Raw genomic sequence first — 23,146 nt, 5'->3', positions numbered from 1 at the left:
GGTACACCCTAGGAAAATCAAGGGCAATCAGGCATCTGGTATCCTAAGTTTATCTCCTAATGCGTGACTCATGAAGGAAAGTTTCTGGGGGCATAGTCAATATTCAATAATTCGATACATGTATTTTGAATGAATGAATGACATCTAGGACCAGGGTCTTGTGTGTGTGTGTGTGTGTGTGTGTGTGTGTGTGTGTGTGAACTGGGGCTTGAGCCCCAGAGGCGCTTTACTATTGAGCTATATCCATATCCCCACCCCTTTTCGGTTTCGGTGAATTCCTTGGGGGCCTCACTTAATTGCAGAGGCTGGCTTTGAACTTGCAATTCTCATGCTTCAGCCTCCACACTCCTGGTTCTTTCCACTTTTCTGGAAGGCAGAATGTCCAAACTAGGAAAATGCGACAGGCTTAGTGGCGCACTCCTGTAATTCCAGCAGGTCGGGAAGCTGAGGCAGGAGAATTAGAAGCTCAAAGCGAGCCCAGCAATTTAGGGGACCCTGTTTCAAAATAAAAAGGGATGGGTATGTAGCTTAGTGGTTAAGTACCATTAGGTTCAATCCCCGGTATATCCCTTCCCCCTCAAAAAAAGTATTTCGCTCCCTCATTTTACAGGTGAGCAAAATAAAGGGTGAAATTAATGTAATCATGGCTATAATCGCCAGTAGCTTGACGAGAATCACATTGTCTCATAAATTAGCAAGGAAGTGTCCAAAAGTTTGGAAGTTTCATTTGGGTCCTTCTTTTTTTTTTTTTTTTTTCAAGTGAGGGGAAGACAAGAGGTCTGGGAAGACAAGAGGTCTGGGGATCCTAAGTTGCCCTGACTGGCCTCCAATGTATAATCCTCCTGCCTCGAACTTTGGATAGCTGGAATTACAGGTATTTTCCACCGTTTCTGCCTTGTGTCTTTTTGACCTACAAAATACACAGATCCTTTGGGTTACTGCTCCTACTCCTCCTTTCCTATTCAACCCTAAGCAGTTACCGCTAATAGAAGAAGAATATTCAACACTAATTAGGCACTTTAACACTAATTCAACACTTAGGCATTTTCATAATTTTTTTTAATGGTGGGTTGTTTTTTTTTTTTTTTTAATTTGTAAACCACAAAAATCCATCAGTTTTCCATAAAGAGTTCAATGATTTTTGTAAATTTTCAGAACTATTGCACCTCCTCTCCAGGTTTGGTCTTTAATCAGAGTTTCTAGAGTTTTCCACAATTACCTTCAGTGGTCTCAGAAATGTGAGACAATAATGGCAATCAGATACTGAAATCCAGGCAGTATAGGATTTTTCCAAAAACCTGAACCCAGAACATTCTGCTCCTATAAAACACCCCTGAGAAGCAGAATTAAAGAATCGATGGACTCTCATAGAATAATCTACCTACACTTTCTCCCTGCCCCGCCTCCAGAGCCCAGGGTACTGGGAATTGAACCTAGCGGCTTTTTACCACTAAGTTGGCATCCCAGCCCTTTTTTATTTATTATTATTTTTTTAATATATCAAGTCAAAGTCTTGCTAAGTGCCCGAGACTGGCCTTGAACTTGAAACCCTTCTGCCTCAGCCTCCCGAGTAGCTGGAATTACAGCTGGACCCTCCTACCCTTCTTTCTCTGATTTAGGGACTTTCGCCTCAGTCACCCACGGCCGGCCAGTGGGCGGGACCTCTCGCTCAGGAAAACTGGGTGGTGGGAGGGGTTCCCTTCGGAGGTCTTCCGGAAAGGGGAGGGACCTGCACTCCGGAACCTTTCGGACAGAGGCGGAGTCTCCTACCGAGGGCCTTTCGGAAAAAGGCGGAGCCTATCTCTCATCAGGACCAGTCTGACTGCACCTGCATCCTTGGCTCAGAGCATCCCTGGAGCATCTTAAGAGGAGGGCGCAGCTGGCAACCAGGGATCGGACCGTCGCAGGGGACGTCCGCCAGATACCTTCCCCCTCCCCTGACCGACAGCTCCACAGCGGCGACCTCGGTACTGACCAGGGGTTCCCAGAGTTGTCTGACCATTACGAGAGCATTTATAGCCACAGCCTCTGATTACGACATGGCTGAGATCACCAATATCCGACCTAGCTTTGGTAAGTAGAGTCGGGAAAACTAAGCTTGAGGTGGTCAGAACCGTGGCAAAGCCACAGGGCCCGGCCATGGGCTGGGAGTGAAGCCCAGACAGAGCTTCAAAGTGCCAACCCTGCTGGGATCGGGCCCCTGGTGGCGGGTAGCGGGGAGTGGACGGCGCCTGAACTTGAGCTGTGGGCTGCAGGGGCTGGCGAGGCCCGAGCGACGGCGAGGGCGGGGAAGTCCAGGGTGCAAAAACCTGGTGTGGTGCACTGTCAGCACTGCTGGAGGTGAGAACCGGCGACGGTGCGGAGGACGTGAACCCTCCTTCTGGGGGAGGAGAGGTGGGGTAGGCCGAGCCCTCCCCCTTGGGGCACGCAGGGCGGTGCCCCTACCTCCCCCTCCCACTTCTAAGGACTGCGGGGGAGGGAAGTGGCCAGGGGGATGGGGCATCAAGATGGCAGCTTGGAGACCGTGGGCTGTCTGGCTGGCAGCCAGGGGAGGCGGCGGCCTCTGGGGAAGAGGGGTGCGGGGGTGGGAGCAAAAAGGAAGCCACTCCTTAAACCGGTCAGCTGGATGCTGGTTCTGGGAGGAAACGGGAACCCTGCAGGCTCCATTCTGCCTCGTAATGGTGGGGTCCGACTGATGCTACCAAATGGCGCTAGGCGCTGCTGGGCTGGGGGATGAGGATGACGTGATGTCTATTTCTGGGCCTCCTGGCAGCGCCTAGGCTCTCCTTCCGGGGCCTTTGTTCCCTGTTTCCCCGGGCTAGCTTTTCAAAAAGGGGACTCACCCGCGCGGGTGCTGGCGGGGGTGCGTTCCAGGCCCGAGGGGGAGGGGCGAGAGAGGCCCAGCCCTGGGGAGGCCGCTTTGTGTACCAGAGAAAGCATTACGTCATCTCGGAGCGGCTGGTCCCGGACCCAGCCCTGCGAGCTTCAAGATCAGTTTTACACTCCTGGGGCAAAAAAAGTGAGTGAAAAATAGAGAAAATGTGAGAGAAAGACAAGGTTAAGAAGCAAGTTTTTTCCTCTTTGGGAATTCCTCCAAAACGTACTAGGAGAGCAAACTTCTTAGGCTGTGCTTTCCTGGTCAAAAAAATAAATTAAATTGCCCTGCTCCTTCCTCTCTTCTGCTACAGTTTAGATTGGGGAAAGCGAATTAGAGTTGCTGCCAGACTAAGAACCTTCCTGTCCCTTAGGGTTTCTATCCTTCAGGCAGAAGGTTTGAGGCATCAGATTTCAGTATTTAGGATAGGCACATGAGCCAGATAGAAAATGGCTTTTCTCACTCCCCAGTAAGAACGATATGGAAAAGAGCAGACTTTTAATGTTCTCTAGCCCCTGGAAATAAGGAAGAACAATCAGACTAGGGGAAATAGCCAAGTAACAGATCTTCACACCCAATAACTGCTTGTTCCCATCTATTCCGCATGGCTGAATCTTGATGGTATTTCTTTCTTCCCCTTCACCTTCTGCATCTCTATTCTGAGTCCTAAGTTTCTAAAACTGAAGTCCCTTTTTTGTGATCACATAAGCAACCCATGATTTCTTCCTGCTGTTTTTCTCCTTATGTCCTCTTTCCAAAAGATACCTTTCTCTAAGTGCAGTTCCAGAGTCCTTGAAAAGTAGATGATGTAGAATACAATACAGTTATTTCCTTTATAGGGAATAATAGTAGAAAAGGGGAAAATACATGTCAGCCATTTGCTTATAACATTCTATTTCCTCCTAAAAAGTACCTTCTGTTGTAGGTATAATTACATAACAGGTAAGCATACAAGCTCAAGGAACTTGGCTAAAGTCAAAGGAACTAGTGAGGGTAGTGCTAGAATTGAATCAATGTCTGATGCCCAAATTCATTCTCATTGTACTATATTATGGCCAACTAGACAGTGAAGGGCTATGTTTAGGAAAAGAAGTGTAAATAAGCTGGTGTGAGCTGGTTGTGTGGCATAAGCCTGTAATCCCAGCAACCTAGGAAGCTGAAGCAGGCAGATCCAAATTTAAGGATGGTCTCATCAATTTAGTGGGGTCCTAAGCAACTTAGCAGAACTCTGTCCTAAAATTTAAAAAATAAATAAAAAGAGCTGAGAATGCATTTTAGTGACAAAGCAGCTTTGATTTCAATCCCCAGTAAACCACCCCCCACTGCCAAAAAAAATCAGGCCTTCTCAAAGATGAAGTAGCTAGAGTAGTTGGATTTGGCCCAGATGTGTCTTGCAATTCTCTAGACACTTACAGAGGGTCTCCTCCATAGAGAACTACTGCTTCTGGCTTCTGGCTTCTTCACAGCTCATTGAGTACTTCATTTAAAACACTCAGAGCATTAGGTGAACACACCAAGCCAACAGTAAATTATCCATGACCTTGAAGGACAAAAGGAGCAAGCAACACAGGTCACTGCAATGTACAGCCACTTTAAATCACTCACTTCAGTCATTAATTCCAACTTCCTTTCCCACCAAGCTTTCGAGTAAAGCAAGACAGAAGGCTTTGAGTTTCAGCATATCAGATTTTTCTCGTTCACTGCCTTGGGTGTTGAGGACAGAGGCAGGAGTTAACAAGTTCTGAAATAGAGAAAGTAGGGCAAAGGTGGGAAACAGGATGAGGGAGCGCACCTGGGTAATCTATAGATGGGTTCATCTGTTTCTCTTCTTTCCTTCTCTGTCCTAAATTATGAGACTCTTTCATCTCTCTTTGCCACCTCGTCTCCATTTTCTTGAAAAAGTGGGTGTATTTAAGCAGCAGTTAGTTCCTTCACAATCCCAGAGTAAATCTATGCTAGTGCCAGAAGAATTGCACAGATGTTTTCCAATCTGGGCCTTTAGTCTTCCCTTTCAAATCATTCTCAAAAATATACCTTTCTTTGTAGTTGTCAGCTTTTCTCTTTTTACAGGCAATTAGTGTTGAGTTTCACTAAACAGTAGAAAGCAATTTGTAGGAAAGCCCCTGATTGAGGAATGAAAAGCCACTCCAGATTGTGGCTGATCTGATTGACAATGAGAATCTAATCAGTTGTTCAAATATTTACTGATCTCCCATTAGATGTATAAGACTCTCTAAGGGATTCAGAGACAAACAAAGTGTTATTCCTGCTTGCCCTCAAGGAGCTTACCACCAAGGATGCCTCCAGTTTTTGAAAACCCCCTAAAAACTGCATATTTCATTTCATATTTGAGACGGAACTGTATCCATGGACATAGACATAGTTACATTAATTTATTTTGGTAATGATGGTTTTGGGGGTTGGAGGTGTAGCTCAGTGATAGAGCATTTGCTTAGTATGTGTAAGACACCTCAAAGAAAAATAATAATTGTTTACTCCTCAGATATATCATTTTAAAACGTAACCCCTTCTTTTTTTATTGATTCCCAACTTTTGTAGAGCCATGGAATGTTGGGGTAGAATTTTTGAGCCATCTATTCCAATTCCTGTTGAAGAAATTCCTTTTCAATCATGCCTGAATTATCATGATCCAACTTCTTTGTTTGAAATTTTTCTATTGGAGAATAGTTCTCATCAAGCCATCCAGGTTACTATGAGGCAGTTATTTGTTTTTGTCTTGATTTGGGTTTTGGTACTTGGGATTGGTCACAGGGATACTTTACCACCAAGTTACATCTCCATCCCTTTTTTTATTTTGAGACAGGGTCTCCCTAAGTTGCTGAGATATTAATGACCCTATTCAATGAGTTCTTTGATTCAGACATATCCCTGGCAGGGACATGATAAATGCACACACACACACACACACATACATACACATCAAAAAAAAAAGAAACAGCAGTTTTATTATTATCATTGCTATACAGAATGTTCTGTATGTGCAGATGAAATTATATCTGGATTTCATGCTTATGGTACAAGTTGATTTAACCTAAATTTTTTTTTTTTTAAAGAGAGAGTGAGAGAGGAGAGAGAGAGAATTTTTTTTTTAATATTTATTTTTTAGTTCTCGGCGGACACAACATTTTTGTTGGTATGTGGTGCTGAGGATCGAACCCGGGCCACACGCATGCCAGGCGAGCGCGCTACCGCTGAGCCACATCTCCAGCCCAGATTTAACCTAAATTTAATCCAAGCCTCTGCTCACCGAAACTACTAAGTCATTTTGTCCAACTTTATCAAGTGAGGTTATTGCCAATAGGTAGGTTTTTAAGTCCAAGTAGATTTATTTATATTTATCCCTGATATGTAATCATACTGACCTCATCCTCGTTTTCTGATCTCTGGAGGTTAGTTTGAATTAACTAACTCAGTTGTTCATTGAGCAATTACTATAGACCACATGGTTCTAGAACCTGAGCTGTGAACAAAACAGGCAATGTCACTGTTATTAAACTTATCTAGTGAGGGAAGCTAGACAAACATAAGTCAGGGTAATAAACACTATGACGAAAATTAAGGAGGGTAATAGGGATATTTTCTCACTTGAGGCAGACAGGAAATCCTTCTCTGATAAAGTAGGGTTTGAGCAGAGCCCTGTAGTAAGTGAAGCAATAAGCCATGTAGACACCTGGGAGAAAGATGTTCCAGGAAAAATATGGAATATGCTGAAATCACATTTATTTCCTTAGCTCTCCCTGTCTCCCGAGTCTTTCCTTAAAAAGTAAAGTGAGGGCTGGGGCTGTAGCTCAGTGGTAGAGCCTGGCATGCGTGAGGCCCTGGGTTCAATCCTTAGCACCACATAAAATAAATAAATAAACAAACAAACAAAATAAAGGTACTATGTCCGTTTACAACTAAAAACGTTAAAAAAAAAAAAGTAAGGTGAAAGCTACTAGCCCTTTCTAGATCTATAAAAGCCAAAACCCAATTTCCCTTCAATGAACTTGAGATAAAGGGAGGAGCCCAAACCTGATTATCTAAAGCAGGGTCCAGTAGTTGTGGAAAGAGACAAAATGAGGAAAAGTGAAGATTAAAAAGATCTGTTTCTCATTAGTTATTTGTTCATCAAACACATATATACCCACTGTATTTTAAACGCTGGGGATATAGCAATGAACAGAGCAGACAGAAAGTCCTACCCTCTTGAGGCTCACATACTAGAGAAGATAAAACAATAAATAGTAAAATTATGGGTGGTGTATATATTTGTTTTTCTTACAGATGTGTGTATTTTTCTTGCATGCATGTACAAATATGTGAGAGATAATGATGAGGCATATGAAAACATTAAACAGGACGAGGAAGTGCAGGTGTTGAAGGTGAAGAAGGTTGTACTTTTTAAATAGGGTAATCAACACTGGGGGTGCCTCTCAGTGGTAGAGTGCTTGCCCAGCATGCAAGAGGCCCTGGGATACATCACTAGCACCATGATAAATAAATCAGTAGGGTAGTCAGGAAAGATCTTGCTAAGAAGGGGACATTATGATGTGATGTTTTCCCCAGTCCCTATTTCTTTCTATTTAAAATACTTTAAATATCTTGGAGCTGAAATTTTGGAATATATTTTGAAAGTATGCAGATCCAGAGTTGTTTTAACTACCCATAGTCTTATATTGCCCTTGGTCATCCCACCAAGACCATCTAAATTTAACGCTACAACTTCCCCCACAACCTGGCAGTCTACACCGGATCACTGTTTGCAAACCCTGTACTGGGTGCTATGGAATGTCCTCCTAAAGCCAAAGTTGCAGCTTATGCCCTTGTATAAGAGTTGAGGTGAACAGGTCCCCAGGGAGAAAGGTGACCTTAGAATATAGACAGAGCAGCTTTATGGGAAGCACAAATCAATATGATCAAACCAAGTCTGTAACTACTGAGAGAAGATCAAGAAAAGAACAGAGAGACAGGTGGGCACTTCAAAGAAAGCTAAACATCTCATCCAGGTTTGGCAGAAAGGAAAAGGCATGAATTGGATGGAGAGGGTGGGTGAAGGCATCTCTAAGAGAAGGGAAAAGCTCCAAAGACCAAATGAGTACCTTCTCCTTCAAAGGATAGGTAGCAGGTTAGCTTGGCTCCAGCAGAGGCACTGAGCGGGAGGCTCTGGACAGGGGTTGAAATCCACCTGCCTTGACGCATCTCTGGTCTCTGCCTTCAGATGTGTCACCAGTGGTGGCCGGCCTCATCGGGGCCTCTGTACTGGTGGTGTGTGTTTCAGTGACTGTCTTTGTCTGGACATGCTGCCATCAGCAGGCAGAGAAGAAGCACAAGACTCCACCATACAAGTTTATTCACATGCTCAAAGGCATCAGCATATACCCAGAGACCCTCAGCAACAAGAAGAAAATCATCAAAGTGCGGAGAGACAAAGATGGCCCTGGGAGGGAAGGTGGACGAGGGAACCTGTTGGTGGATGCAGCAGAGGCTGGCCTGCTGAGCCGAGACAAGGATCCCAGGGGGCCCACCTCTGGATCTTGTATAGACCAATTGCCCATCAAAATGGACTATGGGGAAGAACTGAGGAGCCCCATTACAAGCCTGACCCCTGGGGAGAGCAAAACCACCTCTCCATCATCTCCAGAGGAGGATGTCATGCTAGGATCCCTCACCTTCTCAGTGGACTATAACTTCCCGAAAAAAGCCCTGGTGGTGACAATCCAGGAGGCCCATGGGCTGCCAGTGATGGATGACCAGACCCAGGGCTCTGACCCCTACATCAAAATGACCATCCTTCCTGACAAGCGGCATCGGGTGAAGACCAGAGTGCTGCGGAAGACCCTGGACCCCGTGTTTGATGAGACCTTCACCTTCTACGGAATTCCTTACAGCCAGTTGCAGGACCTGGTGCTACATTTCCTCGTCCTCAGCTTTGATCGCTTCTCTCGGGATGACGTCATTGGGGAGGTGATGGTGCCATTGGCTGGGGTGGATCCCAGCACAGGCAAGGTACAACTGACCAGGGACATCATCAAGAGGAACATCCAGGTGAGGAGGAAGAGCATGTTGGGGAGGGAAGGTGGGTTGGGGGAAACAAGGGGATAGGGAAGGATAGCAAAAAGGGCTATAGAGAGGTTAACGCAAGTTCTTGGTTATCAAGGATAAGCAGTGGTCAAAATAAAACAGAGGTCGTGGCGGATTACTTCCTCCAAGGGCTGGGGATGTAGTTCAGTGGTAAAGCATTTGCCTCGCAAGCATGAAGCTCTGGGTTCAGTGAAGCTCTGGGTTCAATTTCTAATACTTAAAAGTGAAGAGGAAAAAAAAAAAGATTTAATTCCTCCAAGAAGCAACTTTTAATAGTAAAGCACAGTGGCACTCTACTTTCTAGCTTACAAAGTAGCAACGAGGCCAGGTGCAGTGGAAAATGACTGAAATTTTAGCAATTGGGAGGTTGAGGCAGGAGGAATGCAAATTCAAGGCCACCCACCCTCAGCAACTTATAAGACCCTGTCTCAAAAAATGAACAAGATTGAGGATATAGCTTAGTGGTAAAGCACCCATGGATACAATTGCTAGTACCAAAAAATAAATAGAATTTTTAAAATATCTCTTTAAAATTTTTTAAAAATATTTCATATAAGGAGCATATGGAAATACCTCTCATAGGGCATGAGTTAAGTAAACTTAGCCATCAGTGTTTTTTCTGTCTCTCTGTCCTCTCTCTTTTTATTATTTTACTTTGATTTTGTTTTTTATGGTACTGGGAATCTAACCCAGGGCCTTGAGCATGCCGGGCAAACACTCTGTCACTGAGCTACACCCGCAGTCCCACCCTTTAGATTTTGAAATTGAAGTTCAAGAGGAAGTAGGCTTTTAAAAAGATTTTCATGGTTTTTCTCTGCTAGATTAAAGCCCTGCATTTTGTCCTTACTCATAACATACATATTGTCAGTTCCTGATTGTATCCATGGGAAGTCCCCACGGCCAGTTTAAAATCACAGGCTGGTTGCCCTTGCCAACCAGAATGCTTCTGGGCTGTTTCATTTTGCAACTTGTCAGAATGTGATCAGAGAACATAAACTCACTATGGGCCAAAACCAAATGGAAAGCAATCCCTTGTGAAAAAGCAAATGAAATGTCTGCTAAAACATCCAGAACCAAGCTGTTTTGAGCTAGGGGTGTGGCTTACTGGTAAAGTGCTTGCCTAGCCAGGGTGAGGCCCTGGGTTCAATCCCTAGCACAACAGAAAGAAAAGAAGAAAAAGAAAACCTCAGCCATCCAATATGGTAGCCATTAGCTATGTGTTTATTTAAGTTTTAACTTAAATTCCATTAAAATTTTAGTTTCTCAGGCTGGGGATATAGCTCAGTTGAGTGCTTGCCTTGCAAGCGCAAGGCCCTGGGTTCGATCCCCAACACTCACACGCAAAAAAATTTAGTTTCTCTATCACACTTGCCATATTTCAATTGCTCGATAGGCACATGTGTGTAGTAACTACCATATTGGCCAGTCCTAATATAGAACATTGAACAGCACTGATCTAGAAAGAATTTTGGTATTGAGGATTGAACGTAGGGGAGCTTTGCTGTGGAGCTACATCCCCAATCGTTTTTTTTTTTTTTTTTTTTTTGAGACAGGGTCTCCCTAAGTTGTTTACTTATGATCCTCCTGCCTCAGCCTCCTGAGTTACTGGGATTACAGCATCTGCTTATCTCTGGAAAGAACTTTGGATTAATTTGGCTACTGCTCCTCTCTGTTTGCATGGAAAATAAAATGTTAACTAGGTTTAATGTCTATTTCTAGGGCCATGCTTGAATACTGAGTATCTAAATACTTCATATAAAGTCTTTGATTATAATTTTAACTTTACATGTAGAAAAAGAATAGATTAGGGGGAAAAGGAAAGTTGGTTTAAAAAACAAGTTTTTTTTTCTGCATGTGTGAATGATTCTGGGGGTTGAACCCACAGCCTCATGTTTTATTTATAAGAATAATATTGATTATAAGATTATAGTTTAGCCTGTAATCCCAGCAGCTCAGGAAGGCTGAGGCAGGAGGATTGTGAGTTCAAAGCCAACCTCAGCAACGGTGAGATGCTAAGCAACTCAGTGAGACCCTGTCTCTAAATAAAACAATTAATCTGGCTTAATGGTCGAATGCCCCTGAGTTCAATCCCTGGTACCAAAAAAAAAAAAAAAAAAAAAGATTATAGTTTAGGTTCCCTGATTATTTGTTTAAACTGTTTTTCGAAATCATCTCCTGTAGGGGCTGGGGATGTGGCTCAAGCGGTAGCGCGCTCGCCTGGCATGCGTGAGGCCCGGGTTCGATTCTCAGCACCACATACAAACAAAGATGTTGTGTCTGCCAATAACTAAAAAATAAAATATTAAAATTCTCTCTCTCTCTTTCTCTCTCACTCTCTCTTTAAAAAAAAAAAAAGAAAAAGAAATCATCTCCTGTAGCAAAATCTTCGGAATCAAAATGACTGTCCCTTCCCTTGTTCTTTGGAAAAGTAGACAACTTCTATTTATCCTTTTGATTGTTTTTTCCTCTAAAATCACTTCTCAGGAACTTCTTCCTCTGATTGCCTCTTTCACTTTGGGCCATTTTACTTGGGCAGAATGCCCATCCCCACTCAGCTGCCCCTTTGTGATGCCCAAGTGTGCAGCCACCACCTGAATGCCCTTCCATTCTGCAGTGAAGGCCAGACCTTAATGTAGTTCTCTCTCCCTCCTTTTCTCTTTCCACCCAATTCCCATTCCAAGCAGCACTGTCAATGGCTCTTTCCTGTGAAAAGAGCCATTGAGGGCTGGGAGAGAGGCTGTTTCCCAGCCCCTGGGCCTAGTGAGGCAAAGAGGGTCTTGTGGGGGTGGGGCAGGCAAGCAGAAAGACAAGGGGGAGAAAGGATTTTAACCATGCCTGACAGTTTCTGCTCTCCGAGGGTGGGCTCCTTGGTAAGACAGAGGACCAGGAGCAGGGACCAGAGGAATGCATTCAGATGAAAGAAAGACTAGGTGAGGGTAAGTCTGTTTCCCTATAATTAGCAGAGCGGCCTCTTTCAGAGTGATATTCTAGCCACAGAGTCTGCCCAAGCAAACCCATGCACCCTCAATAAACCTTTCTTGGGGCCTGAAGTCCTGAGAGCCACCTCCGCCCTAAATCACAACCATGAAGAAACAAAAGAAACAAAACCTTAAAATTCCACCACATCCCCCTTTTCCCTCCCCTTAAAACACATATGTGACAACTCTCTTTATGTTCCAGGAAAACGGACTGTTCCTTTTACTTTCTCTCTTTTCAATCTCAATAGCTAGACTGGATGGCCTCTAAGGTCCTTTGTAAATCTTGAGATTTTAAGAGCCCTCTCATTCCCATGACCATTGTCCCAGGTCATCAATATGACCTGAAGAAATTCAGAGCACTCTAACAACTCTCTATTATCTACTTTGTCAATCATTTCTTTCCCACTGTGCCCTCCTTATCCCTGGCCTGCACCACCTCCCTTCTCTTTATGGGGGGTTTATTATGGGATAAAATGCAAGAAAACAAAGTTGTCACTTTAAAAAAAAATAGTTTCAGACTATGGATGTAGCTCCACGGTACAGTGCTTGTATAGCATGCATGAGGCTCTAAGTGGAGTACCAGGTATTGAAAAAAAAATAAATAAATAAAATTTTAAAAATTAGTTCCACGAAGCTAGCTCAAATATATTGGGCATTATAGCTAATACTGTTACCTCCTTACATCAAAAATCAATTCTCTTTTAGACAGCAAAGTAGAGGGAGGTGTCTCATTATGTTGCCCAAGCTAGTTTCAAACTCCTGCTCAAGTAATTCTCCCTCCTCAGAATCTCAGAGTAGCTGGGACTACACACCATGTGGCTGAGTTCCGGTTAATTTCTGAAGCTTCTTATATCTTTCTGCATATTTATGAAAGAGAAAATTGTGCTCCTAAAGTGATCCCATTGGCTTTCATCATCCAACCTAGAAGGAGACTAAGGCCCGGAAAGAATATTTATTTGCTCAGAGTCAGGCAGTGAAATGGACAGTCAGAAATGATGACCAGTCCTGAGCTTCTTCAAATGGAACACACTGACCAGGCATGGTGGCGCACACCTGTAATCCCCTGCGGCTCTGGAGGCTGAGACAGGAGGCATGGCGAAGCTCAAAGCCAGCCTCGGCAACTGCAAGGCACTAAGCAGCTCAGTGAGACCCTGTCTCTAAATAAAATACAAAACAGGGCTGGAATGCGGCTCAGTGGTCGAGTGCTACTGAGTTCAATCCCTGGTACCTAAATAAATTAATAAATCTGAGGGTTAGCTTGGGGGTAGAGTGCCCCTGTGTTCAATCTCCAATACAGGGGGAAAAAAAGTTGTAATAATGAGGAGGACAAGAAATTAATTTTTTGCTTGGGGTAGGGGGTTGTCTATAAAAATGTTATTCTTACCATTCCCTACCCAGGTATCTTTGGAGGAAGATAATTCGGTCCCACACTATGGGGGGATGCCCTACACAGACCAGGAGAAGACTTCCCTACATGTGTATAGTTCAGAGCAGGTCTAGCTGATGTTCACCAGAAAAGGCAGACTCACTCTTGGCTACAGTCGGAAGGGTCTGGGGTAGACATTTGGAACTGCACCCCTAGGAATCACAAGGATTCATGACCAAGGAATACCAGCATGGGTCAGATGAAATAGTCCTGTCCATAAGCATTGGTCGGGACACATGGGAGTGCGGCTGTGGGGCTGCACAGGCCCAGACGTCTTGTCTGGAGCTTCTCCTAGGAGATATGTTGCTCAGGATCCCAGCCCTGGCTTAGTCCTCATGAAAGGAATTAATAAAGTGGAAACAAACTTGGCTGTTGCCAAGAGCCCCTGGCAGTTTAGCAATTGCCATTGTCTGTCCTCTCTGTCCAGTGCCCTGGATTTGAGACTGTTTTGTTCCCAGCCCAAATCAGTCCCTTCCCTTGCCAGTCTCTTCCCAGCGGCAGCCTGGCATGAAGCCATCCTCTTCCATTCGCAGTCTTGGACTGCCAAGTGCATGAGCTGTGCGGAGGAGTCGGGCTGGTCAGTGGCTTTCCCAGGTTCGTGGCTACACTGTTGAAAGGATCCTCCTACAAGGAGAGAAAGATAGATGAAAGCAGGGAGTGGAGCAGCAGAGCTGCTGAAAAGGGTGTCAAAAAGGGACTAGGGGTGACAGAGGCCCTAGGAAAAGAGATGGGTGGACAGGAGAAGGCAGAGAAGGGGATGAAACAAGTCACTTTCTCCATCTCTATTCTTCTGACTCCAACCTCAGAGGATGCAAGGATCCCGCAGTGTTTGGCTCTAGGATGTCTCATTGTAACCTGGCATTGAACCAGCACCCCCTTTATGCTCTGACTGAATGCCTCCAACATTCTTCCAAATTCTTGGACTTCCCTGGCCCCCGGGGATTGGATCTGAGTATGCCAGGTGGCAGAAGCAGTTTCTCTGGGCATGGCCAGTTGACTGCAGTGGGACAGGTGCCTACTACACAGCAAGGAGGCAAGAACACACACCCAGAGGGTGCGTTCCTGCTCCCCCACCCACAGCCCTGGTGCAGTGTGAGTCTTCAGTGGACGAGCATTCCTGGACACTGACTGCACTCCCCACCCCTGCTGGTCTAGGAGATTCTTCTGTCCATTTCCAAGCCCTCTGATTCTCCTCAGAGTCTGGAGTGGGCTTGCAGGTGGAAAAGACACCAAGAGAGACGTGCAGCATCTATAGGCAAAGCTCTTTCTAGAAGATGTGCAATTGGTTTTCAGTGGCCTTTCTAAACCTCCTTCTCCACTGATTCAGGCTTCCTTATCTTTCTTTGCTTTGTCAAAACAGAATATGAACATCTACAAACCACACATAGCTCCCAGGTATCAAAGTTGGTTAATAATAGATATAATAGTAATGGTCACAGTTTACTGAAGTCTTACTACGTGCTAGGTAGCATGTAAAGTCACCCATTTTACTTTATTTCTATAAGAAACTATGGCTTAGAGAAATTAAACAGCTTGCCCAAGGTTGTTTAGCTGGTGGAATTTGGATTTAGACTCAGTTTGACTTCAGAGTCGTCACTATTAGCCACTTATGTTTACCCTGAAAAAGGAATAAAACTCTCTCTATAAAATTTTAGCTAGGCAGCCAGGTGTGATTTCACATGCCTGTCATCCCAGTGGCTCAGGAGTCTGAGGCAGGAGGATCGTGAGTCCAAAGCCAGCCTCAGCAATTGAGCAAGGCCTTAAGCAACTCAGTGAGACCCTGTCTCTAAATAAAATATCAAAAAGGGCTGGAAGTGCAGGTCAGTGGTTAAGTGCCCCTGCGTTCAATTCCTGACCAAAAAAAAAAAAAATGTATCCAGACACAATGGCACACTCCGATAATTTCAGCAACTTGGGAGGTTGAGGCAGGAGAGTCGCAAGTTCTAGGTCAGTCTCAGCAAATTAGTGAGACACTATCTCAAAGTTTAAATAAATAAATAAATAAAAGGACTGGGGATGTAGCTCAGTGGTAAAGCATCCCTGGGTTCAGCATCCAGTAACACACACACACACACACACACACACACACACACACACACACCAATAATAACAATAAAATAGAGGCTGAGAGGGGTTGAGTAATGTACGCATTGTCACTTAGGAGGAAGGAGTAAGCTGTAAAGTGAAGGCAGTCCAATTCTAGAGAAAGCCCAGTGTGTAACTGCACCATTAGTTTGCTTCCCCAGTTGTGAAAGAAAGGACCCATGAGCTAGTGGGGTGGGATAGGACACTTCCTGTATTCCTCAGCTAACCCAAGCCAATGTTGGCCCCCTGGGAAGAGAGAGAAGGCTCTCATTCTCCTTCTGATGCAAACGGGGAAAGGAGGAAGGGAGAGGGAGAGGCCTATATGGCAAAGGGTTGGGACTGGAAGGGTGAAGTAATTCATTAAATCAGATGTATAAAATACTTATAAAAAGACAGGTACATGAGACTATTTATACCCCTACATTTGGGGTGGGAAAAGGGATCTGAGGGAAAATTACTAAACTATGTTTTTATTTTATTTTGTTTTGGTACTGGTGATAGATCCCAGGGGTGCTTAGCCATTGAGCTACATCCCCAACCTTTTTTATTGTTTCTTTTGAGACAGGTTCTCACTAAGTTGCTGAGGCTGGGTTTGAACTTGCACTCCTCCTGCCTCATCCTTCCAACTCACTGGGATTAGCAGTGTGCACAACCACAACCATATCCGCCCGAACTAGTTTTTTGAGTTTCTCAGTAGTGAGAAATAAGTTCAGTGGAGGTAGATCACATCATTTTGGAGAATTAATTAATTACTCCCCGGGTTCCTGATGTAATGAAGGGTCTAGTACTGTGGTCCAGCTTGTTTGAGGCAAACCGGACACAGCATCTGGATGCTGACCAATAAGTGAAATTTTAGAAGTGATTTTGATCTATCTGCTCTTCTCCCTTGGGAAGTTGCTATTTCTCTCTCTCTCTCTCTCTCTCTCTCTCTTTATTTTTTGGTACTAGAAATTGAGCCCAGGAGCACTCTACCTCTGAGCTACATCCCAAGTCTTTTTTATTTTGAGGCAGGGTTTGGCCAACGTGCCCAGACAGGCCTTTAACTTGCAATCCTCCTGCCTCAGCCTCCAGGGTCACTGTGATTATAGGTGTGTGGCTCCGAACGCAGCCAGTCTGTTTTACTCAATCAAAGCAATCCTGGAGTAGGTGACAGTTCTTTGGGGTCTGAAAGAATACAAAGAATGCAGTTTGATAACAGGGAGATAATATTGTCCCACATTTAACTTCTGTCCTAAATTCCTCCCTTTTACTTTTTTTCTTGTCTCAGCCTCATTTCTGTTTCCTTGGCCCATTACAGGTGCCTCTGACTTTGACCTTTCCCTACTTTACTTCATTCTCCAACTGTCTCTAAAGTCATGGTCATTTTAATAAAATAACAGCATTGCTACTTGTATTCTTACAGACCTCCTCTTGCCTGTGAGTGGCAAACTGCCATTTTGTCGCCCTAGCGTAGCCCACTCACCCTCCCAGGTTTCTGACAAACTTCCCAACTTCACACACCCTCACCTCTCACCATTCTCTGAACATTGCATACACTTTTAGGTCCCTGTTGCTGGGCTATACATTATCTTTCTGCTCATCTGTTCATTGCCTCAGACTTATTTTTTTCCCTAATACTGGGAGTTGAATCCAGGTATGAACTATATCCCTCAGCCCTTTGGAAAACTTTAAGCCAGTGTCTCACTAAATTGCTGAGGCTGGCCTCAAACTTGTGATCCTCCAGCCTCAGCCTCTTAAGTCCCTGGAATCACAGGTTTGTGCCACTGCACCAAGCTACCTCATATTTTTTTTATCCTCTATCAATTTAGCCCAGATATCAGCTAGAAAAGTCAACTCTGCTTCTCCAAGCCGTGTCAGCCTCATTCTTCTTGGGTACCCAGAGCACTTAGAACAGACTTCTTATTATTCTGACAAGTATACGTATATTTGCATCTCTATGTCTTGCATGCTAAACTCCTGGGGAGCAAGAACTGAGTCCTGTCAGCTCTGAATTCCTAGTATGTAACTTGTAGTAAGTATCCAAATGTGGTTCAAATGTTAAGGGCCAGTTGGACATGATGGTGCATGCCTTTAATCCAGTCACTCTGGAGACTGATGCAAGAGGATTGCATGTTCAAGGCCAGCCTCAGGAATTTAGTGAGGCTCTAAGGAACTTAGCAAGACCCTGTCTCAAAATAAGGAATAAAAAGGACTGGGGATATAGATCATTTGTAAAGCACCCTTGTGTTCAATCCCTAGCATAGATTGGTAGATAAATAGAGATGGGGGAAGGAGGACTGGGATGGAATATAAGTAAGAAAGTGTTTGCCTAGCCTTCAGGAACTCCTAGGTTCAACCCCTAGTACTGCAAAAATAAAAGGTAAATAAATAAAAAATAGTTCTTCAAAGCATAGAGTTTTCCCCAGAATTCAGAATACAGCCTAGAATAAATGAAAAGACATAAGAACAAAGATGAAGAGGCAGGTAAAAGGGCATCTTGGAAAAGGTACTGAAGTGCACGCACTGAGGCAGGTAGAACAGGTATGGATATTCACCTTGCAAAATGGAGGAATAAGCTTCAGAAAGTTCAAGGTCTTGCCCGTGGCCTCGTGGTAAGTGGCAAAGACTCAAACCCAAATCTCCTACCTCTTCACCAAGATCTTCAAAACTTTTTGTTTTTTCTTTCTTTCTCTCTTGCTTTCTGTGCTGAGGATTGAACCCAGGCCTTGTGCACTCTAAGCTTGCACCCTACCACTGAGATACACACCCAGCTCCAATTAAAAAAAAAAAAAAAAGTTTTGTTTTTCCTTTTCAGTGTGGGGATTGAACCCAGGACCTTGTGTATGCTAGGCAAATGCTCTACCACTGAGGCCTTTTTTGTTTTTTATTTTGAGACAGGGTCTCACTAAGTTGCTGAGTCTGGCTTTGAACTTGCAATCCTCTTACCTCATCCTCCCAGATTGCTGGGGTGACAGCACCACTGCACCTGGCAAAACTTTATTTTATCCCTAGAATCAAATGAGAGAATACTAAATGCTGGGCAGTGCTGTAATTTCCAAATTTGAACCCATTAGATCCTAATAATCCTATGAGGTAGGTATTATTATTATTAGGAAACTAAAGTACAGAGATGGTGAGTAACTTGTCCAAGGTCATTGATATGAAATAGCACTTGCCTCAACTTCTCTGATGTGAAAAAAATTCAAAAAGAAAGAAAGAGCAGTCTAAGTCTGAAACCAGGCCACTCTGGCCTCGGAGTCCATGCTCCTGACTGTGAGGCTATGCTGCTCTTCCATGCCAAGGATCGTCCTTAATTTCAGAAGAGATTCTGCTTCCTTTCCCCTGTGTTAAATAGGATCGTAACTTCCTCGCAGAGAATGAACATCTTTCCTGTTCATCCCTGCCTCTCTTTCCACTCCTCTGTGCAATTTCTGTGCCATGCCCTACTCCCTCCTTCTGGGTTCTCACTTGCTCTTTCTCTCTTACAGAAGTGCATTAGTAGAGGGGAGCTCCAGGTGTCTCTGTCATATCAGCCGGTGGCACAGAGAATGACAGTGGTGGTCCTCAAAGCCAGACACTTGCCGAAGATGGATATCACCGGTCTCTCAGGTAGCAGCTATTTACTTCAACCTACGTGTGACCATCTGAACCACACTCCTTGCCTGTGGCCCAGACATACCCACATTTCAGGAGCCCTTGCCTCTGTCTTTATGTCCAATAGATTTCCCTGGGAGGGGAAGTACTTTGGGTGAGCAAAGGAGGTATTTACATTTCACTAGGTATCCTGAAAGGTCTGCACGCCAGGAGCGGAGCATTGCTCCAGAGGTCATGACTTCTCAAAACTTCCTGATACAGGAAGGAAATACCCCTTAACTTCCCACTGATTGCATAAACACAATTTGTATCTTTTTTACAATACCTTATGATTATTAGAGTGGACTTTAGGCTGTGGTATTCAGAATTCATTAAATTATCTGTGGTAAATTCATTAAATTATACTTATAAAAATCCTGGGCTAGGGATGTGGCTCAAGCCATAGCGCACTGGCCTGGCATGCGTGCGGCCCGGGTTCGATCCTCAGCACCACATACCAACAAAGATGTTGTGTCCGCCGAGAACTAAAAAATAAATATTAAAATCCTCTCTCTCTCTCTCTCTCATAAAATAAATAAATAAATAAAAGAATTAAAAAAAAAAAATCCTGTAAGGGCTGGGGCTGGGACTCAGTGGTAGAGCACTTGCCTGGCATGTGTGAAGCACTGGGTTCAATTCTCAGCACCACATATAAATAAATAAAAATAAAGGTCTGTCAACAACTAAAAAAAAAATCATGTAATTCACTGGGTATGGTGGTGCATAACTGTAATCCTAGTGGCTCGGGAGGCTGAGGCAGGAGAATTGCAAGTTTGAAGCCAGCCTCAACAACGTAGTGAGGCCCTAAGCAACTTAGTGAGATCCTGTCTCAAAAGCAAAAACAACAGGGCTGGGGTTATGGCTCAGCGGTAGTGCACTTACCTGGCATGCGTGAGGCACTGGGTTCAAGTCTCAGCACCATAAATAAATAAATAAATAAATAAAGGACAGTCATCAAACATTAAAAAAAAAAAAAAAAAAGAAAGAAAGAGAGAAAAAGGGCTCAGTGGTTAAGTGCCCCTGAGTTCAATCCCTGGTACAAAAAAAAAAAAAAAAAAAAATTATGCAATTTAAGGATAAACTTCTTGTTGTAAGTCTTATATACTATTGATAATATTGTAAGTTCCTTACAACTACTGACCCATTGATTTAGGTCAACATACTTAATGACTTTTCCATTGGTAATAACTGGGAGTGGAGGAAAGTGTTTATTGTACAGTGTCAGAAGAACAACTTTATAAATGCCTTCATGTGGTGTTATCTTTATACACTGAAGCAACAGCTTTGCAACAAAATTAAAAAACAAAATATTTAACTTCGGGGAGAAAAAAAAAAGGGCTGGGTTTGTAGCTCAGTGTTGGAGCACTTGCCTAGCACATGTGAGCCACATAAAAATAATTAAATAAAGGTATTGTGTCCATTTACAACTAAAAATATATTTTTTAAAAACTGCTTCTTTGTTAACTGGGCTTGGTGGCATATGCTTATAATCCCGGTGACTTTGGAGGCTGAGATAGGAGAATTGTAAGTTCAAGGCCAGCCTCTGCAATTTAGCAAAATAAAAAATAAATAAGAATAAGTGGGATGAGGCAGAAAGATTGTAAATTAAGGCCAGCCTCTGTAAGTTGGTGAGGCCCTCAGCAACTTAAGAAGATCCTTTTCAAAATAAAGAATAAAAAGACTGGAGATGTAGTCAGTGGGAAAGTGCTCCTGGGTTCCATCCCCAGTACCAAAAATAAAAGTATATAAAAGTTTGGCCGGGGATGTAGCTCAGTGAAAGACCACTCCTGGGTAAAATCCCCAGTGTGACCAAAAAGAGAAAGAAAATGCTTGCTTCTGTCCTGATGAAGGAAGTTGATCTGTTCTGCTCCTGTTGGTTTTCTTGGCCCTCTGTCAAGCGGACAGACTCAGGCGTAGTGTGTGCACATTTAGGAAGCCGTCCCTGGAGACTTTGTTGGGGTGGTCACCAAAGCTCTGAGTAGCAGAGTCCCAACCTGAAATGATGGTTATATGAAAGGACCGTGTCATAGGCTTGTCTCTCTTTTTCTTGTCTCCTTGGGGGCCCCAGATCCTTACGTCAAGGTGAACGTCTACTACGGCAGAAAGCGCATTGCCAAGAAGAAAACCCATGTAAAGAAGTGCACTTTGAACCCCATCTTCAATGAGTCTTTCATCTATGACATCCCAAGCGACCTCCTGCCTGACATCAGCATCGAGTTCCTCGTCATCGACTTCGATCGCACCACCAAGAACGAGGTGGTGGGGAGGCTGATCCTGGGGGCACACAGTGTCACAAGCAGCGGTGCCGAGCACTGGAGAGAGGTTTGCGAGAGTCCCCGCAAGCCTGTAGCCAAGTGGCACAGTCTGAGCGAGTACTAATCCTGTTCTTCTCGCCTCTAACCCTGGGGCCAGGCTGGGGAGGGACGTGGTGGGGAGAGATGTCAGAGAAGCGGACTCAAAACCTCATTTTAGTTGTAGAAGAAAATTTCTTACAAAACAAACCCCCGACAAGGAACATCCCACATCACCACAGCCGCAGATCAGTTCTTAAGCAAAGACGATTTTTTTTTTTCTCCTTTGCAAGGCACTAGAAATTCTTTTGTTTTTTAAATGGGGCGGGGAAAGAGAGGGAAAGACCCCTACAAGTCTATATATAACACTGTAACCTTATACTTGCATGTCTAATACAAACTGAAGAAATTAGCCTAATTGCCAATATCAAGTTGCAGATTTTAATCCATGAAAATTGTGTTTTGTGCCGAATCGTATTTGCTGATTACCTGAAATTGGCCTCTTTTTACTGGGCTTCTCTGGAGAGTTAGTCCTTCTCCCCACCTTGGCAGAAAACAAATTTTTGCTCTTGTAAAGCCTCATGTTTTCACTATCTCCATCTTTTCTCCCTGTTACCTCTCACGTCTCTGCTCTTTGGCTGAGACCAAGGTCCAGAGGTCTATAGTAAGCCAAGAAACAAAGGTTGAGTGAAAAGGCAGGGTTTGCAAGAGAAGGAGTAATTGAGCAGGGGGATATTTTTGCTGTTAATCTTCCTGCTCTGAAGGGGTAGTTGGTAGTCTATGACTCACTGGTAGCCCCAGCAAAGCACATAAAACTCATCGGACTTACCAGGAAGAATTTGGATTTACAAAACTAGACAATTTCTTTAAAAGACTTACCAGGAAGAATTTGGATTTACAAAACTAGACAATTTCTTTAAAAGGAGCTTTGGAGGCTTCAAATTCAGCTCTAGGAGACTACCAGTGAACTCATCCAGATGATTCCAAATTTTATTTGCAGGTATGAGGACAAGGAGGAGAGAAATGAGAGGACTACCATCCCCTTTGGTAGTTATATCCGGTAGTGACAGCCATTCCTTAGCTGAATCGGGCTGGAAGTCCTCAGAGGTTGGAAGGATTACATTGGCCTTTGTTTTTCCAGGAAGGCTGACATGGAGAAGAATTAGAATCTTCTCAGGTGACTCAGATGTTACAATGAAGTAACTTTTGCTTCTTGAAAGGCCCTCAGAAATGATTATTTCTCCTTGAAATTTTCAATAATAGCTCTTAAAAATAACAGTGTGGCTGAGTAGTAATGGTAACTTGGGGTGGGCATAGTTGGTGCCCATCAACTCAGGAGGCAGAGGCAGGAGGATTGCAAGTTAGAGACCAACCTGGGCAACTTAGCAAAACCCTGTCTCAAAATAAAAAATAAAGGGGCTGGGGATATAGCTCAGTTGGTAGAGTGCTTGCCTCACATGCATAAGGCCCTGGGTTCAATCCCCAGCACCACAAAAAAAAAAAAAAAAAAAAAAAATATATATATATATATATATATATATATAAATGAATAAAAATAAAAAGGGGTAGGATGTAGCTCAGCGGTAGAGTCCCTGGGTTCCATTCCTAGGACCACAAGATAAAAAGAAAAGTAACCTGAATGTTCTCAGAACCTCTTTTCCCTCAAAACAAAGTGCATCATTCTTGGAACTTCTGAGTCTCATGACATGGTAAAGGGATGAGGGAAACACTGGGCAGAACAGGTTGAGAGATTCAGTGTTGTGCTGGAATTTGAATTCAGGACTCCTCACCCCTAGTG

The 23,146-nt window shown here is 43.8% G+C and overlaps 1 protein-coding gene across 1 annotated transcript; it reads left to right on the top strand.

Moving 5' to 3' along the window:
- The first annotated feature begins 1,809 nt into the window (after positions 1-1,809).
- Positions 1,810-22,813, top strand: Syt11 (synaptotagmin 11). The gene is made up of 4 exons (XM_026404996.2): positions 1,810-2,073; positions 8,094-8,920; positions 18,913-19,036; positions 21,126-22,813. Exons 1-4 carry the CDS (start codon positions 2,040-2,042, stop codon positions 21,434-21,436), a joined length of 1,296 nt encoding a protein of 431 aa, XP_026260781.1. The 5' UTR covers positions 1,810-2,039; the 3' UTR covers positions 21,437-22,813.
- The last annotated feature ends 333 nt before the right edge of the window (positions 22,814-23,146 follow it).

Source organism: Urocitellus parryii, chromosome 11, assembly GCF_045843805.1.
Source record: "Urocitellus parryii isolate mUroPar1 chromosome 11, mUroPar1.hap1, whole genome shotgun sequence".
In the NCBI taxonomy this organism is placed as follows: Eukaryota; Metazoa; Chordata; class Mammalia; order Rodentia; family Sciuridae; genus Urocitellus; species Urocitellus parryii.
The sequence above is the reverse complement of the archived record's forward strand: the minus strand, read 5'-3'. Positions and strand labels throughout refer to the sequence as shown.

Bases quoted from the DNA above. Each gene is read 5' to 3' on its own strand.
- Syt11 (XM_026404996.2), top strand. From the start codon at position 2,040: ATGGCTGAGATCACCAATATCCGACCTAGCTTTG. The intron at 2,074-8,093 runs GTAAGTAGAGTC...CTCTGCCTTCAG, and splicing joins CAATATCCGACCTAGCTTTG to ATGTGTCACCAGTGGTGGCC. The intron at 19,037-21,125 runs GCAGCTATTTAC...TGGGGGCCCCAG, and splicing joins TATCACCGGTCTCTCAGGTA to ATCCTTACGTCAAGGTGAAC.